This window comes from Penicillium verhagenii (assembly GCF_028828195.1).
Source record: "Penicillium verhagenii strain IBT 33310 chromosome Unknown utg000005l_segment0_segment0, whole genome shotgun sequence".
In the NCBI taxonomy this organism is placed as follows: domain Eukaryota; kingdom Fungi; phylum Ascomycota; class Eurotiomycetes; order Eurotiales; family Aspergillaceae; genus Penicillium; species Penicillium verhagenii.
Window position 1 is genome coordinate 3,356,843 of NW_026643169.1, and position 20,175 is coordinate 3,377,017.

A 20,175-nucleotide genomic window follows, 5' to 3' on the forward strand; every position below is an offset into this window, starting at 1 on the left:
CAATCTAATTGGACATATTGCATGCATTCAAGCGCGGTTGCGAGGGAAGAATTCAAGTATATACTAGGTAGTCAATATAGAAGACATCCATGAATCAGTTCAAATTTGTTCAGACAGGAGAGTAGAAAGTAATAACTATGGTGATCTAGAAGTTTTTAAAGTACATATCCCAAAAAAAAGCCGCGCGAGATGATATAGTGCCATGACGCAGAAAGTACACAAGAGGTTTTGAGTTCACGGTAACACGGTGAACAATGAACAAAAGTCCCGATCTTCTATTGAAAGACAACAGTCTATGCTGTACCTGATCTCCATTGAGGTGAATTTTGAGGCCCCGCCGGGCCGGATGAGGAGGATGGTAGGGGGGAAATAAATGTTACATGTGTCGGAGAGAAGGCGGGTGGAGATCAGACCAGACGGGCATGAATCTGGTGATGGGTTTATTTCTTGTTTCGGTCGGCCTGGGCCTTGACATACTTGGCGATAAGCTCCTTCCTGTACGGCGAGAAAAATTGGTCAGTATAAAAAATCAGAAGAAATAAGGAAGGGCGGGATTAAAACGTACTGCACCTGTGGGGGAGCCTTCTCGTAGTGGCTGAACTCCATGGTGTATTCACCCTTACCCTGGGTGGCGGCACGGAGGTTGGAGCTGAAGCCGAACATGCCGTTCAGACTGCAGTCGGCATAGATGGTGAACTCGTCAACACCGGTCTCCGTGTCGTTGATAGTAGCACCACGCTTGTTCAGTAGAGCGATCACATCACCCTGGAACTCGGAGGGGGCGGTCACCACAGTCTTCATCAAAGGCTCCAGGACAGCCGGTTGACTGTCGGTGAAAGCCTTGCGGAAGGCCTGCTGGGTGGCGTTCTTGAAGGCCATTTCGGAGGAATCAGTCATGTGAGTAGCACCGTCGTTGATGACCATGCGAGTACCAAGAATCTTGTGGCCGACAAGAGGACCCTTCTCGCAAGAAAGGTTGAAACCCTTCTCACAAGCGTACAGGAACTTCTCGGAAATACTACCACCGACGATCTGCTGCTCGAACTTGTTCTCCTCCAAAGTGCCAGTGGGCTCCATCCATCCCATAACACGGGCGTAATCACCAGCACCACCAGTCTGCTTCTTGAGCAGGTGGTCAAACTCAACGCGGTGACCAATAGTCTCACGGTAGGCGACCTGAGGCTGACCGGTTTCGCAGTCAACGCGGTACTCACGACGCATACGCTCAACGTAAATGTCCAAGTGAAGCTCACCCATTCCGGAGATGATGGTCTGCTCACTCTCCTGGTCGTAGCTCACACGGAAAGTAGGATCCTCTCTCTGGAAACGAGCCATGGCCTTGGAGAAGTTGGCGCCATCCTTGCTCTGCTTGGGCTTGATGGAAAGAGAGATGACGGGCTCGGGAACGAACATGGATGTCATGGTGTAGCCCAGCTGTCCATCAGTGAAGGTATCACCGGAGGCACAGTCAATACCGAACACGGCACAGATCTCACCAGCACCGATCTCGTTAACCTCCTCCATCTCGTTGGAGTGCATACGCACAATACGGGGCACCTTGACCTTCTTGTCGTTGCGAGCGTTGAACACGTTGGAACCCTTGCGCAGGGTACCCTGGTAGACACGAATATAAGTCAACTGACCGAAGTTGCTCTCCTCCAGCTTGAAGGCCAAACCAACGAAGGGAAGGGAGTTGTAGGGAACAAGCTTGACAGAGGCCTCATTGCGCTTCTGGTCAAGGGCAAGGTTCTCCACCTCGGCAGGGTTGGGAAGGAAGTCGATAACACCATCCAGCATGGGCTGAACAGACTTGTTGGCCAAGGCAGATCCCATGAAGACAGGAGTGAACTTAAGAGCAATAGTGGCCCGGCGGATAGCAGCACGGATCTGGTCCTCGGTGGGCTCAATCTCGTCAAGGAAGAGCTCAGCCATCTCGTCATCGACATCGGCAAGAGTCTCAATAAGCTTGGCTCTGCGCTCAATGGCAATATCCTTGACAGCAGCAGGAATTTCATCAGTCTCCTTGAGAGCTTCGCCGCTCTCACCAACGTTGTAGATGGACTTCATGCGGATCAGATCCACAACACCCTCAAACTCGTCCTCCGCACCAATGGGGACCTGGACAGCAGCCGCGGGAATCTTGAGCTTGGTGTTGATCTGATCGACGGCCTTGAAGGGGTTGGCACCCATACGGTCCATCTTGTTGACGAAAGAAATACGAGGAACGTTGTAACGGCGCATCTGTCGGTCGACGGTAATAGTCTGGGACTGGACACCGGACACGGCACACAGAATCATGACAGCTCCGTCCAGAACGCGCAGCGCTCTCTCGACTTCAATGGTGAAATCAATGTGACCGGGGGTATCAATCAAGTTGATGTGGTACTTCTGATCCACTCCTTCCTTGTCCTTCTTGACCCAGTCACAGAAGGTGGCAGCAGACTGGATAGTAATACCCTTCTCACGCTCCAAATCCATGGAGTCCATCTTGGCACCGACACTGTCACGTCCACGGACCTCGTGAATAGCCTTGATACGGCCGGTGTAGAAAAGGACACGCTCGGTACAAGTGGTCTTACCACTGTCGATATGGGCCTATCGTAGAAGACATGTCAGACACATTTGAAACAGAGAATGTGATGGATTTCGAGATAGTATTTACCGCAATACCAATGTTGCGAACTTTATCCAAACGAGCAGCCTCGATGGGATCGAGGTTGTCGATAATGGCGGCTTGCGACAAAGCCTCCGGGTTGGCGGCAGCGGCCTCAAGACTAAGAAACGAGAAAAAAATGATTAGAACACGGTTCATAAAGGACCCATCCTTTTTGTGAGATCTTACACGGCAGACGCAGCAGCGGAAGCATTGCGTCGTTGTTCCCAGGTCTTCAACACCGACTGATAAGCCGGCGCGACACCGGAAGACCGCAAAGCGGCAGTAGATGCGCATCGCGACTGGAGAAGACCCTGAGACTGGAAACGAGAGGATCTGACCAAGCCAGATACCGCACGGTACTGCAACCGTGCAAGAGAAGGAGACCTCATGGCGGCAATCAATTCACAATAGAATTGATCGAATCAAGACAGATTGATTGGCGCTTGTTTTTTTCGAGGAAAAAAAGTTCGGGGAAGCCAGGAACGCAACACGTGACCCATGGCCTGTCAGAAACAGCGCATTACATGGCCCAGTCTTTTCAACTTTAATGGGAATAAGGCAATAATTTGACAGGAATTTGACAGTGGTTAGTTAGGCTATTTTATATTGTAGGAAGAGTGTGAAATTCGTCTTCAAAATCATGAACCATGTGGAGATCAATTGAGTTGGATTGATTCAGTATAGAGACCAGCATTTCTGGTCCCAGGACTATTGTACAAGAAAAGACCCAAGCGCCGCAATAATGTCACAAAATACATCTGGACTAACACATATGCAAAGTTATAGGCGTGGGCGGAAATCGAAGGTATCAAAGTTGCGCATGCCGAAGAAAGACGGAAGTGGAAATGAATCCATCCACTCTATTTGCCTTGTCGCTGCTTGTGCTTGGCGTTTTTCGAGCTAGACGCAGAGCAATGTCAGTAAATGAAAGCATTATTAAGTACTCTCAATTGGAGCGTATAGGTCATACCAGATGATAAAGACGCGGTTCTTGCGGCGCACGGGCTAGACGATTCTGGTCAGTATCTTGCGAATGCATTCTGTGGGACTCTCCAAGCACATCACAGCAGTGCTTGATATACTGTTCATTCATACCTTGCAGCCATCACAAAGGCGCTTCACCGAAGACCGAGTCTTCATTCCCCGGACCTGTCCAAGCTGCCGGGACGCGCCAATGGCGGCGGTGACAGCAGTGCTGTTTTCTGATTGAGCCCGCAGCCTAGTGAGGCCATTCTGGATCATGTGTGAAAGAGGGCGGACAGAAGCGACTCCGGAGAATGATCTGCGGGCGACGGAGGGGAGGATTTGGCGGAGGGCACCGGGGGCGCGGAGGACGGTCCGGAGGGAGAACATGGTGGCGATTGTGGTAATATCTCGAGCAAAGCTCCTTGTAGATGCAAGGCAATGCCTCTTTGATCGCTTCAGAAAAAGGACAGGGAAATGCAGGTGGATGTCGTCGGACCGGCTCCCGGGGTTCTCGTCCTTGATACTGCTTGGAAGATTGTTGCCGGAGGTTGTGTTTTGCCGGGCCGATCCCGCCCCGATGTTGATTGGTGGATTTGCAACAATACTTTAGTACTAAATACTGCTACATACATAGTAACATACTAAACAATTGACAATAATACTATAGTGATTGCAAGGCAGATTAATGTGAAGATCAGGATATAATGAATTAATAAATATGAATTAAAACAGAAATGATTTATCATATAATTCAAGTCGATTTTCCATAGTCTATATGCTCAGAACCCAACGCCAAACTAAGCACAGATACCGGGTTGCACTTTTAAACCGCTGAAAAAAAAAAAAAGAAGAGCAAAAAAAGAAACACTGTGCATCACATCTCGGTATGTCTCGATCGCGTATTTACCAAAGTATCATATCGTCAAATGATTTGATTAAGAGCGAAGGAAAGTTTGGTAGGTAGGGGAATCGGTGTGCTCGCTGAAGGGGTATCCCAGATCGCGAAGGAAAGCCTCGAGCTCATCCTTCTCACCAGGTGGGCACTGGATAGCAGAGAGAACCTTGCCAACATCACCGCCGTAGTTGCGGTAGTGGAAGAGGGAGATGTTCTGGTTAGGGCGGAGGGTGGTGAGGAACTTAGCAAGAGCACCAGGTCGCTCGGGGAACTCGAACATGAACAATCGCTCGTCTGTCACGTTTGAGCGACCACCAACGAGGAAGCGAACGTGGCGTTTGACGAGCTCATCATCGCTCAGATCCTGAACTGACATTCCTGATTTCTCCAATTCCTCCATGATCTTCGCCAGGTCTTCGCGACCAGTCAAAGCGGACAGGGAAATACCCATAAGAACATCGGCCACATCCTCCTGTGCATATCGGTAGCTAAAGGCGGTCACGGCATGAGGCAATATCACCTCGACAAGCTTAGCAAAGGCACCGGGTGTCTCGGGGATCTTGACACTCAGCAGAGCTTCCTTCTTCTCCCCGAGGGCAGCCCGCTCGGCCACAAAGCGGAGACGATCAAAGTCCATGTTGGCGCCGGAGGTGATGGCGATCAGCTCACGCTTGGGGTCGGGGCTGGGGTTGTTGGCAACATATTTCTTAAGACCAGCAAGGGAGAGGGCACCGGCGGGTTCAATAACGGTTCGAGTGTCCTCGAACGCATCCTTAATAGCAGCACAGATTTCATCGGTGGAGACTTGGACAATCTCGTCGATCACGTCGCGGCTGACACGGTAAGTTTCCTCGCCAACGGACTTGACCGCGGCACCGTCAGCGAAGAGGCCAACCTCCTTCAGGAAAACACGGGTGCCCTCGTCCAATGACTGGGCCATAGCATTGGCATCATGAGCCTCCACGCCAATAACCTTAACATGAGGCGCAATGCGCTTCATGTACACACCAATGCCAGCAATCAGACCACCGCCACCGACACCACAGAAGACTGCCTCCAATTTATCCAAGTTCGCTTGGCGCAGCAACTCCATTCCAATGGTACCTTGACCGGCAATGACGTACGGATCATCGAAAGGTGGGATGTTTGTCAGGCCGTGCTGCTTTTCCAACCGGTGAGCCTCGTCCTTGGCGGCATCGAAGTCGCTTCCGTGAAGAACCACACTTCCACCAAGACGAGCGACGTTGCGGTGCTTAATGGCCGGGGTGCCCGAGGGCATGACAATGGTTGCGGGGATCTTCAGCTTGCGAGCAGAGAAAGCAACACCCTGGGCATGGTTTCCAGCCGAGCACGCAATCACACCTTTCCACCGCTGCTCCGCGTTCAGGTGAGCCATCTTGTTGTACGCACCACGAAGCTTGAAGCTGAACACTGGCAGCAGATCCTCGCGCTTGAGGAGAACCCGGCTCTCCAATCGGTTACTCAAATTGACGGCGTGGTGGAGGGGGGTTTCGTCGAGAACATCGTAAACGCGGGATGTCAAGATCAGGCGGAGATACTAGACAACAGTCAGTCATGGGAGGAAAGAAACGGTAAGCGCAGGGTTTCTCACGTCAGGGTATCCATTGGGGAGTAGGCATGATTCGGGAATTCCCCAGTCTGGGGGCACTCCAGGGAAACGGGGGTTGCGCTCTGAGGGAGGCGTCGGAGCGGCGGTGTATTCGGTCAAAGCCAAACCGTTCAATTTGGCAGAGATGGGCGTGGTAGCGCCATTGGTGGTAGGTTCGTCAGACATGGTGTTCCTCGGAGAAGACTGACCTATCCAGATACACTTGATAGGAAGGTTCAATGACTCAGAGGAAGGATTTCGGACTTCAAAAGAAATTCTTTGATCTGACTCTTTTTTCCTGCGGGGGAGCGGGATCGGACCTTATGTCATCAATTTTGGCCCACAACCCCGAGATTTTGATACAACAAAGGGACCAATAACCTTAAGTTTATTTTTATGATTATTGATATACAAAGATACTGTGCTCTTTAGTCTATTTCATTCCAGCCTAACTTTGTCGGGCAATTTTTGGAGATAGTGGGAGGAGCGCACGTACATGAGATGAGTATATTTCAAAGGTGGCGGTCAGCGGCGATAGCGATAATGGCGACATTGATACATCCAATATTGAAACGCATTTCAAACCCAGCGATTAAAGAGATCTTCATAAACACTCGAGAATTTTCCAATTGGATGTAATTTAGCATGGAAATGTATTTTTACAGCTCTAATACCAATCGACTAACTTTGAAACTGTCTCCTGCTTATCAGGTGGTTTTTCAATACACTTGTACACAAAAATTGCCTGATAGGCTCATACAATGCGGCGGAAGGAAAAAACTGCTTGGCAAAAACCTCGCGACGTCATGCGACACTGGACATCTCTCGCGTGCCTCACATAACCACCATCGCTGAGCTGCAATCGAACTCCAATCCAACATAGGAATTATCCGAACACTGAAAATACGCGTTGCAACACGAAATCCCTCTACCAACCGCCCGATCCGAGATCCCGCATCCCCGACCGTCGGAATATCAAGCTCCATTAATTAACACACCATCCGCCACCATGAGCCCACGCGAACCCCTTCCTTCCTCTATGGACTCTTCGGAGAGTGGCCTGTACGTGACAGTCTGATTTCTCACCAAACTCGGCGATCATGTACTACATTGAAGAGCACGAATGGATATTACAGGGATCAATCCACTAACATTCACATTCTTACCAGTCAATTCCAAGAGGAAAGCGGTGCTCAGAAATTCACTAGACGTCTCAAGGAAGAACCCTTGGTCCCGCTAGGTATGTCTACAGATAACCGCGACCCAGACTTCGATCCCATTCGACTCGTCAGAAAGACAGAAGAACAAGAAAAGACTGACCCGTCCGGCCCCCCACAGGATGCGCCGCCACATGCTACGCCCTCTACCGCGCCTACCGATCGATGAAAGCCGGAGACTCCGCTGAAATGAACCGCATGTTCCGCGCCCGTATCTTCGCCCAGGCATTCACACTAGTCGCCCTGGTGGCAGGCGGCATGTACTTCAAGACCGAGCGCCAGCAGCGCCGCGAATTCGAGAAAGCCGTTGAGGAGCGTAAATCACAAGAGAAGCGCGATGCTTGGTTGCGGGAACTGGAGATCCGTGATAAGGAGGATCGTGAGTGGCGGGAGCGTCATGCTGCTATTGAGGCGGCGGCTAAGGAGGCTGGTCAGAGGCCCTCGGAGCCCGATGCTGCTCGCGCGTCGATTGAGCCGGCGGATGAGAAGAAGATTGGGGTTTTGGATGCTGTGAAGGTTTTGTTGTCGAAGAGGAACTAAAGTGATCTTTACAATGTTCAACACCGGTGTAAAATACTAAATAAGGTAAAAAGATCGATCTGTATTATTTATTTGTATATAGCTGAACATCTCCCCCAATGTTTTGAAGTTTTCTTTTTCAGCTTTTCAGCTTCGCTTTTTGGATCATTCTTACTTCATCTTTTAACCTTTCAATGTTAGAATATGCTTGAGGTTCCTGACACGGGTCGTAGGCAGGAACACAATGTTGGGCTTCAACTTCTCCGCCATCTCATACGCTGGCCGATCTCCCGGATGAAAGCATCACACGGGCTGACACCAGCTTCAGTGCAGTAGCGCCTCTCTAGGGCTCATACTTGGCCCAACTAAAGTCCCTGATCAACCCGTTTGGAGTAATCTTGTCGCCGATTCTACCTCGGACTCCCGAGAGCATGTGAGATCGACAGTTTAGCGTCATAGACTCAAGCCAACATCTTTTAGCAGTTCTTGTTTAGCACAAGCAACTTGGCGAAATTGCCTTGTCGCATGCCTAGCGCATAATACCCAAAACACCTCAATTGCGGTAGGAAAGTTGACTCTTCGTCCATTGAACGGAAACATCACTTGAGTATGTGAGAAACACCATGGGGAAAATGCGGGTTCGTGGTGCCGAGGCGGTTCCTGATGGATCCCCGGAACGCACCCGTGAAGGCGCTAGCAAAGGCGATAGTTCGGGCGAAGAGCCCTTATTGGAGCCCCTGTCGGTATTCCGTGCTCCACTCTTCTCGGGCTCGTTCCTTTGTTGAAAACTTCCAAGGTTGAACTTAAGATCTTTCAGGGTCTTCGGGCTTCCCAGGCATTCAATATCACACCATGACGTCTTGTCACGCTAGTGAATGGCCTCGGTTTATTGAATTCTCTGCTAGTGCGATCCTTACTACAATAAGCTGCACTATGTACTAAGTAGCGATGTATATAAACTTTGAATCTCCCAGCTGGGCTGAAGTGGACCTTGTCAGGATTGCTTTTCTTTCACATGCACATTGTCTGCCAGCACGTGTAAGATATAATTGATTGACTCGGGTTGCATATACAAACTGTCCCCAAGCCCCAACCTTCAAGGAAACAAACACACACCAGTACACACACACACTCAATTTTCAAGATGCTCTCCTGGGTCTACCCTATTCGCATTGTCCAGGCCATCTTGGCCTTGACAACAATCGGCCTGACTGCATACGGTTCGTCCCACCCAGACCTATAGACCAGGAGCGCGGAATGCAACTTTCAAAATGATCCAAAGCACTGAAGAAGGGAAAACACTGACCATCTCCAGTCATCGGAACTCTATACGACCAATGGTCTTTCTCAAATGTGACCTACTTCATGCTCTTTAACGGCTGCTGGACAGCTGTTGTCGCCGTGCCTTACCTGGGTCTCGCGCCAGTCTGGCTACCGCGTTTCTCACACGAAGTCGTCATCCCGGCGATCGAGCTACTTACCATGGGTCTCTGGCTCAGCGGTTGGATTGCCCTGGCCGTGATGATTCCCCACCCGAGCTCATGCTCCTGGTCGAGCTGCTATGCTCTCCAGGCTCAGATTGTTATAGCTGCTGTTGAATGGTGAGCAGAATTCTTATCAAGTCCTTGTTCTCATGTGGTGATTGACGACATTTCTAACCTTCATATTTTGTTTTGATAGGGCTCTTTTCGTGTTTACGAATACTTTCGCGATCCTGGATGTGAAGAACTCGAGAAATAACTACAGGGCTCGTGAGCAGCGGGGGGTGATCCGGCAGGAGGGGGAGCAGCCTGAGGTTTCTCAGGTGGCTGCTGTCGAGAGCGTTTAAAGAAGTACCCTCCTTGCTTAGCTTATATGACTTGGATCAATGACTTCAATGCTCCGTACAAAAGTGGCGTTGGAGTGAACATGAATATACGATTCGATGGGTTGTTGGGACATATGGGAACTAATCTATCCTTCCCGGGGGGCTTCGTGATTTTGTTATTATCATAGCATATCACATTACAATAATGATCCGTTTAATGATTACGTATTTGAAAAAATCCATCTTTCTATAACAAATCTCATACTTCATTCCAATGTTGAATGGTAACCTATACAAATAATCAACCTTAAAAACAGCTCTGCCTGGTATCAAACGCTCTAACAATCTAAGTAGAAATAATCAAGATAACACTCATGAAAATAGAATCAAGATAACTCCTATCATAAAAAAAAATTTCACTTCACGTAAAGTCCATGTCATCAAAGTCATTAATAGGCGGAGGTGTGGCACCATCCTGATGGTAGCCCAAGACTTCAGCGTACCTAATTATCAAGTCAGCTCCGCTGCAGCACAAGTATACCGTTGAGTCTAACTTACATGATAGTCTTCCAGACATCAGCTGGCAAGTTTGCATCAAGGAAAGACCAATCAATGGCCTCTTCTGCAACTGGCTCATCATTTGGGTCGTGATATGGAGCCAGATAGGCGGAACTGAGGGCATCTGCAGCAGAAACTCTCATGTCGGGATCGTATTGGAGCATCTTGTCCAAAAGCATTGTTGCTGCTGAAAGTCAATATCATCGAATCTGACCGTAAGAGTAAGATAAGATACATACCATTTGAATCTGCTCCTGGAATAAGCGTACTCCAGGGCTTGCGAGAATGATGAGGCAAAGATCGGACGAAACTCATAGTCTTTACAAGGAACAGTTAGTAAAGCTGAACAGACCGTAAGTATATCTGAAGGAAGTTAAACTCACGTTCGGGCTAGTAACATTGGCAACAACGTAATCCGGTGGAGATCCAAGAAGCTTGGTGATGACACAAAATTGGTCGATGTGATTCTTGCCCAGGAACAAGGGCTCCCCGAGCAGCATCTCAGCAAATATGCATGCTGCACTCCAGATGTCGACTTTCTCGTTATATCGCTTCCAAGTGAGCATAATTTCCGGAGCTCGGTAGTATCTGGTTGATACGTAGCCGGTCATTGATGCCTCTTGGACACGCGCTAAGCCAAAATCGCAGATTTTGAGGTCGCAATTTTCGTTGACTAAAATGTTGCTTGGTTTGAGATCGCGATGTACGACACCGGCTGAATGAACATATTTGAGACCGCGCTGTGTCGAGATAGTCAGCAATGACTGAACGGCTGGATTGGATAAATGGATTAATCACCATTATTTGGTACATGAAATACTGGGAGAATTGATTATCGATTTTCTTGGATTTCAAGAGGGAGTGAAGATCGGTTGCCATAAGGTCTGTCACAAGATAGCTAGAGTGGTGATTATTAGCTTTTGAATATTCGATATGATGATCAGAATGAAACCGTACATATCTTCCGAGGGGGAAATAAAAATGTCACTCAAATGGATAATCTGTCCCAAGGCAATAAATTAGCTTGGGCTTAGCAACCTTGCAGAATGATGGAATGGAGACCAACATTTTCGTGTTTTAGTGTTTTCAACAGTCGGACTTCTCGGTACATGTGCTTTGCAATATTTTCCGATTTGAAAGGCTGAGCAAGCTTCTTGACGGCAATCGTTCGCTTGGAAATCTGATCCCTGGCGGAGCTAAAAAAGAATATGGAAAAGATAAATGGTAAGCTTCTGTTACCTAGAGTTTTGAGGCTATGTAAGATGCATGGCTGCATGTGGGCATCACACATACCAAACGAGTCCTGAAACACCGATTCCGATAGGCTCCAATTTACTATACCTATAGGGCAAATTCATTGTAAGTATATCGTTACATTTACACAACATGTTTACATATAGCAAAGATGGAAGGAAGTATTCACCAACCTTTCGGTTGTTTCAAATTGAGAGCCTAAAACAGTTTTGGTGGTGAACCGGGCCATATCCTGGCCGGGGGGGGTCTTGAGTTAATGACGGCGACATTATAATGTTGATATATCTAGTAGTGGACCACGATCATATCAACCTTGAGAAGAATCACCGAATAGATGTGAAGAGTTGAGTAATAGTTGATGGGTAGTTGATGGGTAGTTGAAGATGGAAAACAGAATCTTCAAGGAGAAGAGGTGTTTTTTAATTAAAAAAAGATCTGATGATCCACCAGGTACAGTACATACTTCGATCACATTCGGTGGCGGTGGCATAATTTGACATCGGTGGCTTTTCACATAGACTTGTGGGCACAGAAACTCTTCAAGCCACAAGTATACAGACCGCCCACGTGTAGGTTCGGTACCGTCTTGAGCCCAAAGAAGAGAATGTTCAACAACCGCAGTTGATTGGCTCATCTGTGGTTTGCCTTTGTCAGCTTTTGGTACTGACTTCCAAAATTGGAAAAAGGCACAGGCAGAAAGTTATACAGAGCATCGGAGACTTTTCTCAATGACACTTGTACATTGTCCAAAGATGGTACTATATCAGCCACAGGTAAGGTTGGTACGCGGCGTACGCCAACCATTCCAGGCCCCCACCGAGCCCACCCAATCTGAAAACGAAAAGCAATGCGATTGGTCGGGCCTCTCACCCGCAAATGGTTGTGGGTCTATACTGCGCCCCATAAGGTGCCCCAAACTGGAGATGTACAACAGGAAATGCCATCCCACTATTTCCACATTAATCCACAGAAATGGGCTCAAGAACCCTCTTCAGGTGTCGAGGTGGCGATTTTGCGTGGCCTTGCAAACAGATCAGCTGCAGGCCCAATGTCGATCAACGGAGTCTTTTCCCTCAACACGGCCTGATCTGATCACAGATACTTGTCGCGGGGTTCCTCAAGAATCACCGTGCATCCCCATCACGTCGTTTGCAAGGGATTTTGAACCAAATGACAATATAACCTGTATATTGTACGGGCGGTTCGAGAATACTCGAATGTACGCGTGAAGATGAGAGACTGAAGTCGTACACACTTGTATATTTGTACAATTATCCTGTCGATGACGTCACGACAAGAGCTAGAAGCTTGCAAGTTGCAACGGATATCCGCTCGCAGAACTCCCTATTAACCTGAAAGTTGAAAGTTGAAAGGGAGACCAAAAACAAAGACGCCCAAAGAATCCCAAAATTTAAAATTCACCAAGCTGGAGCTAGTCCGCTTCTATGAATGTCTCAAACATCGTATCGGGGTATTCGTCATAACTCGTTTTCGTAGCCGTCATCGTCGCTGGAGTAGCCTCAGGAGGGCTGGATCCCAAGCCGCCCTCTCCACCTGAATTATCGGAGCATGTACTCATCGAAAATGTGGGGGACGGACATTGGAAGGGAGCGGCATTGGTCTGAGCGGCTTTTTCGCTGATCAAAGCCAACTGGAGGTTGATTTGTGGGTCATCGCATCGTGCGTGGTCGAAGATGGTGTTCTTCAACTGCCAGATCTCGTCTTTCAGACTGTGCACCACGGATTGAAGATAATCGTGCTTTGCGGTCTCATCGCTTAGGACCTTTTCGATTTGTTGGTGTTGGTATTTTTTCTTCAGTCGGCACTTGTTCGCGGCAATCCGGTTGCGCTCCAGATGTCTGGCCCTTTGAGGACTTAAGTTGTCACTCTGGGTAGATTTTCGTCGACGGGGGGTTTGAGTAGTTTGAGGGTGGGTATTATCAGGTTGTGATGCAAATTGAGGGGTCGCATTCAATGGCAATGGTAGTTTTGGCACGTTTTGGGTCATTGGATATAGTTCGGATTGTAATATGGGGTCGATATAAGGAAGCTGCGCTGGGTTTTGCTGGAAAAAAGCCATTGCTATGGGATTCAGAGAGCTGTGGGAGGCTCTGAGAAGGTGGTAGGAATCAGAATCTAGAGGTATCGACTTCCAGGGATGGCTTGGTTTATATAGGGTGTTTCAACGCGCGAGTGTGAGAGACAGGGAATATTGTAAACATCTTTGATTTGCAAGCCAGGGCAGGACAAGATTCAAGGATTCTCTGCTCGTCATCCACTGCAAGTTTAATTGATTGTTTGCTACCAAGTTGGAATCAAGATTCTATGATGTAAAGTGAAAGCTTACAAAGATTAAGGCCTCGCCACTTTAGTTCTAGCACCCCTATATCTGGGGCTGATAGGATCGCCATGGTAACAACTCCACCAATAACCAAGTTTGAGTCGTGTTCCACTTGCAACAGTCAAAATCATCTGACAACCCTTCAGTCTTTCCCTGGTAAAAGATGGCTTAAGCCATCAATCGATTGATTGGATAATCATCCACATAATGGTAGGGATTCTTTGAAGAGCACCTGGTCGATGATGCAATTCGTAAATTAACGGGCTAACGTGCGCTTCAATGAACTAGATTGCCAAGACAAGGGAATAAGATCTTCAATCGATTAATCTTCAAATATTGGTATAGGGTGCCATCTATGTTAAACAATGAATAATATTACAAGGAGCGTCAACCAGCGATTCAACCAGCGACCTGCTCGTCAATGTACCGCCTCATGGTATCGAATTCTGCCTTCCCTGTCTTGAAAAAATGTCAGCATACAGCATTCCTTGTTCAAAAAAGTACCCTTATAAGTGAAAAGAAAATGTAAAAGTTGCCCTTACCGAAAGCAAGTATCGTATATGTTGCTACAAAACAAGTCAGTATTAACGTCACGGGTCATTACACGAGGAAAGAGAAAAGCAGCCTACCAAATCTTTTACATCACGACGGCGCTCGAATTCTTGTCGAGCATATGAATGAAGCTCAGTTCGTGTTGTTGAAGGAGGAATCTCTAGATACTCGTGTAAGCGGGTGCCATGGATGACACTCGAGGAGACTGAGGCTAGAAGCTTACTGTTCAAAGCTCGGACGATTTCGCGCCACAATGCCAGGACACGTTGTCTCTGAATGAACTGTGGATCTTGTCAGTGGATTTCGGCAAGTTTTTCATGCATTGCCTGATGGTTGCATCTCAGGTCGTCTAGTTCTTACATGGTCTAGACTGATGGCTGGTTTTTTCAGCCTGGAGGGCTGGCTGCGGGAAACAGCAGCCAAGAGACTTAGTGAGGGCCGCATGGAGACAAAATCATACCATGCCTGGCGGGAAGAGTGGTTTGGTTTGATTGGAGCGTTGCTTTCGCCCACGATTTTCGACGTTGGCGCCGCTTGGATATCACGCGCAGATCAAGGCGGTCGGGATTTTGTGTACTTGAATTTCGGTACTTTACGGATCATGTGATTGAAACGTGCTGTAAGAAAATGGCTGTATTGTCAGATGCTCATAAATACGACTTTGACGCACGACGAACTGGAAACACGACCACCAATAGGCAGGACTACTAGTTCTACTTCATAGATAATAACTGAGAAGAACAGGGATATCAATACGTGGTCAAATAGCAGTCCGAAAATTTGAATTGATTTTAAAGTACAGATTGGATATCATAAAACATCGATCGCAAATAATGCACGCCGCACGCTTTATTAACTAAGATCAATTACCTCGTTCGAGGGCTGATTCTGAATTGGTGCTTGAGACTCGCCATTCTCTAGAGCATCAGGTTGGAGGTATTCTGGGTGCCTATTCTTGATGTGCTGATTCAAATTCCATGTCCTTGAAAACCCCCTGTGACTGCGACTGCAGGAACTGACAGGACAAGTGAAGCCTTGACTCGTAGAGGTTGTTGAGTTGTTTTTGAACCCGGGGTGTTTAGCCAGATTTTGTTTTTGTGTCACTCTTTGGTTCGCAGAGCTAGCATTCGAGACTGATATTGTCGGCGGCGCCGGAGGCGCATGTGAAATGGATGGAGTCGGATGGGGCTGCCGTGATGTTGATCTTGCAGGGCCTTTGGAGCTATTCCTACTTTGGCTGGTGTGCTTATAGTATTCTTGTGATTTCAGGTCTTCGGGGTCGCTTTCAACATAGTCATAGTCCCGCTTCGAGCCAACGCGCACTTTCATTACCCGACCTTCGTGGAAGGTTCGGAATGTCATATCTTGTTCGAATAGATCCGCACATCGCTTTGCAGCCCTTTGAACCACGTTCGATGGCAGTCCCACCATTGACGCGAGACCCATGACTTCACCCCAGTCTCGTAGAGGCAATCTGCCCAGCAGTCTTGCTTTGCGTTGCGCTGAACGATCTGCCGCGTCTGGGTAGTCATCGAGGTCATGTTGTTCATTCTCAGTATGTGGGGATGATCGTAGATTCGATACGTTGCGCGATGATTGGCCGGATTGTGTTTGGCCACGACTTCGTTTGCGACCACGCGACTGGCTATGTTTCCGGCCCTTTGATCTAGATCGCGATACATCGTCATCCGTATCGGTAGCTGAATCATCGCTGTCGTCAACTTCCTTTGTGCGGTGCCTGAGGGAATGGTGCAATCCCATCAACAACTGATCCAACTGTGAAATAGCAGTACGGGAAAGAGGGCGTAATAGCCGGCGAGAGAGGTCGTCGTCTGTCTGAACGATCGGTCTGAGCTTATCAGCCTGGCTAGACTGCTCTTTCGATTCTCCATCATTTGTACTTCGTTTTTCATTGTCAACTGTTTCGTAGTTGTCATTCATTTCGTCGTCGACATTCGTTTCGCCGCTGACGTTCGCTCCGTCGTTGGCATCTGTTCCGCTGTTGACGTGCGATTCGCCGCTGGTCTTTCTATCGTCTTGGGGATTTGTTTCTTTGTTGGCAGTGGTTCCTTCGACATCAATTTCCATCGCATCTGGATCCGGGGCAATCTCCTCTAGGGAGGCTGCATCTTCCTCGCCAACCCACTTGCGAGCCATAAATCTTTCCTTGCCAGTCTTCATCATCGTTGCGATGATACACTCTTCCAGTTCTCCACTGAATCGATCATCGGGCGGCATCCGAAATGTATCAGGGCCATCCAACTTGCGGTGGGCGGATTCACCGGCACGCGGAACACGACCGGCTGGTATAGGCCACGCTACCCATCGTTTACGAAGAGCTTTCTCCTCATCCGACTCTTCGGGCTCGCCAGATTCGTCCTGTTGCCTGGGCTGCTGGCGAACCACATATACATTATAGAGATGAGCAGCGAGGTCTTGTGCGCGAGAATCCATGACGGATTGATACACCCCCCTCTCCCCAGCAATAGCTCGGTCATAGTTGATAGGTATCCCCGCCCATCGATTTGGGCGCTTTTGTCCTGGCGGCAAATCGATGCCGCGATAAACAACATATGTTGGCTCTTGCCTTATTTCCTTTGGCTTCCGCACGACCTTTTCAGGTAATAGCTTTTTGGGTACCAAGGAAGAACCAGCAAGAGTGACGTTTCTAGCTTCATCGTCACTGCTTTCTGCATAAGAGCTTTCTCCATCAGAGTCATAATACTCCAAGGGTCTCTCTTGGAGAATCATGTCAAGTTCATCTTCATCTTCATCTTCATCAGAAATTGTCTCGACCATGGGGTCGGACGGAAGATCTGGCTCCGATCTAACATCTTGGGAGCTGAGGCCGCCGAAGATGGATCTTCTAGGCCGGAGCGACCTCGAGGATGGCGGATCGGCATCACTGCTGGGTCCACCAAATAACGAGCCGCGTGCTTGTGCTGATGGTGGTGGTAGGAACTGTGACGATAACGGTTGATCTTCTGGAAATGAGGACATCCCTCAGCCCTGTTGTCGAATTATAAGCTCGTTGATACGGCTGATATTAGGTTCATATCATACGCGGATTATGGACTTTAATAACGCAGTTTGAACCGCTGTGGGGGATCACGCATCACGCTAGATCATTAAAAACAGCTGAAACAAAGTATTTGAATAATTGAACATCTGCTATTGTTGTTTTGAAGGTGCGTTGACGATGGAGGTCTTCGAAATTTCAAGAATCAAAAGTGGAACCAATCACGTGACATATTATGCGCGCAAAATCTGTATACAATCTGCTACAACGTATCGGAACAGCATATTATCAGGAATGATGTTTTAGAATTTAAATTGTATAGAGAACCTGGAAGACAGGCTCTATGCTAATCTTGGTGCAAAAAAACCATTAAATTCGATGGACATAAATTTTTAGGACATGCATATACAGGGGACTTTCCCAGCCGCAAACGCCAACAAATAAGGACTCTTGATAGTGTGACAAATCGCTCGACTCTATTTCTCAGCCTTCTCAAGCTTGCGCCGTTTGGAGCGGAGCTTGGCAGCCTCCTCGGAAGTCTTCTTGTTGGAGTACATCATCTTCTCCAACAGCTTACGCTTCTTCCGGCTCATCATCATCTTCTGTCTCTCGAGCTCCTCATCCTCCTTGCGCTTCTTAGCAGCAAGCTTCTTGGTCTGAGTGTTCTTCTTCTTGTCTTCGGCACCGTTGGAAGAGAAGGGCAGACCAGCAGCCTCGGCCTCGAGCTCACGCTGGTGCTGATTGCGAGCAGCCTCATCATCGTCATCCTCTGATTCAGATGCGACTTCCATATCTTCGAGTCCCTCGAGTTCCTCATCGTCCTCCTCATCCTCGTCACTGTCACTCTCATCGTCGTCGGAGCCAGCAACGTCCATACCACCATCGACGGACTCTTCTTCGGAATCCTCGACAACGGGGACGGTCTTCTCATCAACGGCGGCCTCATCCTCCATCTCCTCGTCACTGTCTCCAGCCTCTTCGGCGATTTCAGCCTCGCCTTCCTCTTCCTGCTCGGCCAGGGTGGCCTTGGGATCGTAAGCACCGCGGCTAGCCTTAACCCATGGGCTCAAGTGAGGGGGCAGAGTAGCACCAGGTCCGTAAAGATCGGCGCGGCAAAGCTTGCTCTCGTTGATGCAATCCCAGACCCACTGGGGCTGGACGTAGGTACGTCCAGGAATGCGAGTGCCGGGCTTGACCTTTTGGCTTGTGCTCTCGGCAGCAGGAATAGCGGGAAGGGAAGACTCTGGGAGAGGTGGACGATCGACAATCTGGTGAGTAATACGGGGATCGGTCTCATCGTGGGTGAAAGCACCATCGCCCATCACGGCGTCCCAACCAATACGCTTGCAGCCGAAGGCACGCAGGATGAACTCGATAGGGGCCTTGGGGGCCTCACGCGAGATGTAAAACACGAAGGGAGCGAAAAGAGTGCTGGCCACATTACCGCTCATGTCGGGTTGGGGGAGAGTGTCGGCTTCCGGGGCGGCGGTCTCGAATTGGTCGATCGCATCGGTGTTCTCCTCGGCTGTGTCGACAGTCTGCTCATCGTTGGTCTGATCCAAGCCGGCGGTCTTGAGGACCTTGTCCACCTTGGCCTGGACAGCCTTGGAAACCTCCTTGTTCGAGTTACCGTTCTTCTGGGGCTTGCTAGCCTCCAGCGCCTTGGGAGCCTCACCGACATTTCGGCCCTCCAAAGTGAAAGCAGCCAACTCAGCACCATTCTCGTCGCTGCGGGTGTCAAACTTGGGAGGGTATCTCAGACCGATCGAGGAGTACAGGCGGAAGTTGACGAATCCCAGCAAAGTAGTGTAGAAGTCGACAAAGGTGGCCATGATACGGTAGTCAACGTCGCCATTGACACGCTGCACAAATCGGTATGGCACCAACCACATAATATCCTGACCCTGGATAGTGGCCTGGTAGTAGATACCCTTGATGGACAAGAAGGATCGGCGCAGAGAGTTGGTGGTAATCAGGTAGTGCTGGAACTCGTGGCAGACTCGCTGGCACAGGGCAATGGTCTTGTGGGGAACATGGGTTGTGGAAGGAAGCGTAGCAAACAGGAAGAGCAAAGACAAGGCATCGTCAAGGTCTCTAAGAGCGTCAATGAAGGTCGGGTAGCGCTCCTTGATGACATGGTCGAGAGTGAGCTTGGGGGAGTGGTTCTTCTCCAAGCGCGAGGCGTCGCTGACTTCACCACGACCCAGGGAACGGGCGATCTTCTTAGCAACAGACTTCTGGTCACGGAACTTGTTCAGTAGCGGCTCGTGGAGCAGATACTGGATATCCTTGGTGTAGTAGAAAGTTGTGTTTGGAGTCGATGTCTTGGAAGCCTTCTTCTTGCTGCGAGGCTCACGGGGGTAAATTCCTTCAATTCAAACATCAATCAGCATCGCATCATATAGAAATATATTGGAAGAACCATCTTACCCTTGAAAATGCAAAGTCGACGGAAATCAGGCAGGGAAATCTGAAGTTTGCGCACGGCCTGTGTACGAGTGATGTAGTTTTTGGCCGCGCCAGAGGTACCTGAGAAAAAGACTGTTAGCATTGGTAAAGTATGGATTGGATCTGGGAAACATACCCTTCTTCTTAATTTTACCCATGGTGAATTCTGTTGAAATTTCTGTAGTTGAAGAATCTAAACAGTTTCCGCTGATAAGAAGAGGAAAAATTTCTCGATAACTTTTTTTTTCTGTCGTAGGCGGTCAGTTGGCCCGTGCGGTTGCGGGCGTCCGTGGTTCCAAGGCAACGGGAGTAAAGGGACAGCTGGAATCAAATG

The 20,175-nt window shown here is 48.8% G+C and overlaps 10 protein-coding genes across 10 annotated transcripts; 2 read left to right on the forward strand and 8 right to left on the reverse strand.

Annotated features, from left to right (window-relative positions):
* Window positions 1–440: 440 nt before the first annotated feature.
* Window positions 441–3,045, reverse strand: N7466_004772 (elongation factor G; the record flags this gene model as incomplete). The annotated part of the gene is made up of 4 exons (XM_057164169.1): window positions 441–495; window positions 566–2,595; window positions 2,663–2,774; window positions 2,843–3,045. The coding sequence occupies 4 exons, from the start codon at window positions 3,043–3,045 to the stop codon at window positions 441–443; spliced, it is 2,400 nt and encodes a 799-aa protein (XP_057022850.1).
* A 471-nt stretch (window positions 3,046–3,516) lies between these two features.
* N7466_004773 (50S ribosomal protein L36) lies at window positions 3,517–4,009 on the reverse strand (the record flags this gene model as incomplete). The annotated part of the gene is made up of 3 exons (XM_057164170.1): window positions 3,517–3,556; window positions 3,627–3,661; window positions 3,752–4,009. The coding sequence occupies 3 exons, from the start codon at window positions 4,007–4,009 to the stop codon at window positions 3,517–3,519; spliced, it is 333 nt and encodes a 110-aa protein (XP_057022851.1).
* A 548-nt stretch (window positions 4,010–4,557) lies between these two features.
* N7466_004774 (threonine dehydratase, biosynthetic) lies at window positions 4,558–6,312 on the reverse strand (the record flags this gene model as incomplete). The annotated part of the gene is made up of 2 exons (XM_057164171.1): window positions 4,558–6,075; window positions 6,130–6,312. The coding sequence occupies 2 exons, from the start codon at window positions 6,310–6,312 to the stop codon at window positions 4,558–4,560; spliced, it is 1,701 nt and encodes a 566-aa protein (XP_057022852.1).
* Window positions 6,313–7,135: 823 nt separating this feature from the next.
* On the forward strand, window positions 7,136–7,883 carry rcf1 (respiratory supercomplex assembly factor RCF1; the record flags this gene model as incomplete). Its single annotated transcript, XM_057164172.1, has 3 exons — window positions 7,136–7,188; window positions 7,296–7,366; window positions 7,465–7,883. 3 exons carry the CDS (start codon window positions 7,136–7,138, stop codon window positions 7,881–7,883), a joined length of 543 nt encoding a protein of 180 aa, XP_057022853.1.
* Window positions 7,884–9,006: 1,123 nt separating this feature from the next.
* N7466_004776 (MARVEL domain-containing protein) lies at window positions 9,007–9,690 on the forward strand (the record flags this gene model as incomplete). Its single annotated transcript, XM_057164173.1, has 3 exons — window positions 9,007–9,082; window positions 9,178–9,463; window positions 9,543–9,690. 3 exons carry the CDS (start codon window positions 9,007–9,009, stop codon window positions 9,688–9,690), a joined length of 510 nt encoding a protein of 169 aa, XP_057022854.1.
* Window positions 9,691–10,223: 533 nt separating this feature from the next.
* Window positions 10,224–11,710, reverse strand: N7466_004777 (uncharacterized protein; the record flags this gene model as incomplete). The annotated part of the gene is made up of 8 exons (XM_057164174.1): window positions 10,224–10,411; window positions 10,467–10,545; window positions 10,611–10,967; window positions 11,026–11,125; window positions 11,185–11,228; window positions 11,294–11,423; window positions 11,521–11,568; window positions 11,655–11,710. The coding sequence occupies 8 exons, from the start codon at window positions 11,708–11,710 to the stop codon at window positions 10,224–10,226; spliced, it is 1,002 nt and encodes a 333-aa protein (XP_057022855.1).
* Window positions 11,711–12,913: 1,203 nt separating this feature from the next.
* Window positions 12,914–13,489, reverse strand: N7466_004778 (bZIP transcription factor; the record flags this gene model as incomplete). Its single annotated transcript, XM_057164175.1, has 1 exon — window positions 12,914–13,489. The coding sequence occupies one exon, from the start codon at window positions 13,487–13,489 to the stop codon at window positions 12,914–12,916; it is 576 nt and encodes a 191-aa protein (XP_057022856.1).
* A 732-nt stretch (window positions 13,490–14,221) lies between these two features.
* On the reverse strand, window positions 14,222–14,977 carry N7466_004779 (uncharacterized protein; the record flags this gene model as incomplete). Its single annotated transcript, XM_057164176.1, has 5 exons — window positions 14,222–14,277; window positions 14,365–14,388; window positions 14,427–14,655; window positions 14,735–14,907; window positions 14,971–14,977. 5 exons carry the CDS (start codon window positions 14,975–14,977, stop codon window positions 14,222–14,224), a joined length of 489 nt encoding a protein of 162 aa, XP_057022857.1.
* Window positions 14,978–15,226: 249 nt separating this feature from the next.
* N7466_004780 (uncharacterized protein) lies at window positions 15,227–17,374 on the reverse strand (the record flags this gene model as incomplete). Its single annotated transcript, XM_057164177.1, has 1 exon — window positions 15,227–17,374. One exon carries the CDS (start codon window positions 17,372–17,374, stop codon window positions 15,227–15,229), a length of 2,148 nt encoding a protein of 715 aa, XP_057022858.1.
* Window positions 17,375–17,869: 495 nt separating this feature from the next.
* Window positions 17,870–19,999, reverse strand: nop7 (mRNA-binding ribosome synthesis protein NOP7; the record flags this gene model as incomplete). Its single annotated transcript, XM_057164178.1, has 3 exons — window positions 17,870–19,761; window positions 19,824–19,922; window positions 19,978–19,999. 3 exons carry the CDS (start codon window positions 19,997–19,999, stop codon window positions 17,870–17,872), a joined length of 2,013 nt encoding a protein of 670 aa, XP_057022859.1.
* Window positions 20,000–20,175: the final 176 nt, after the last annotated feature.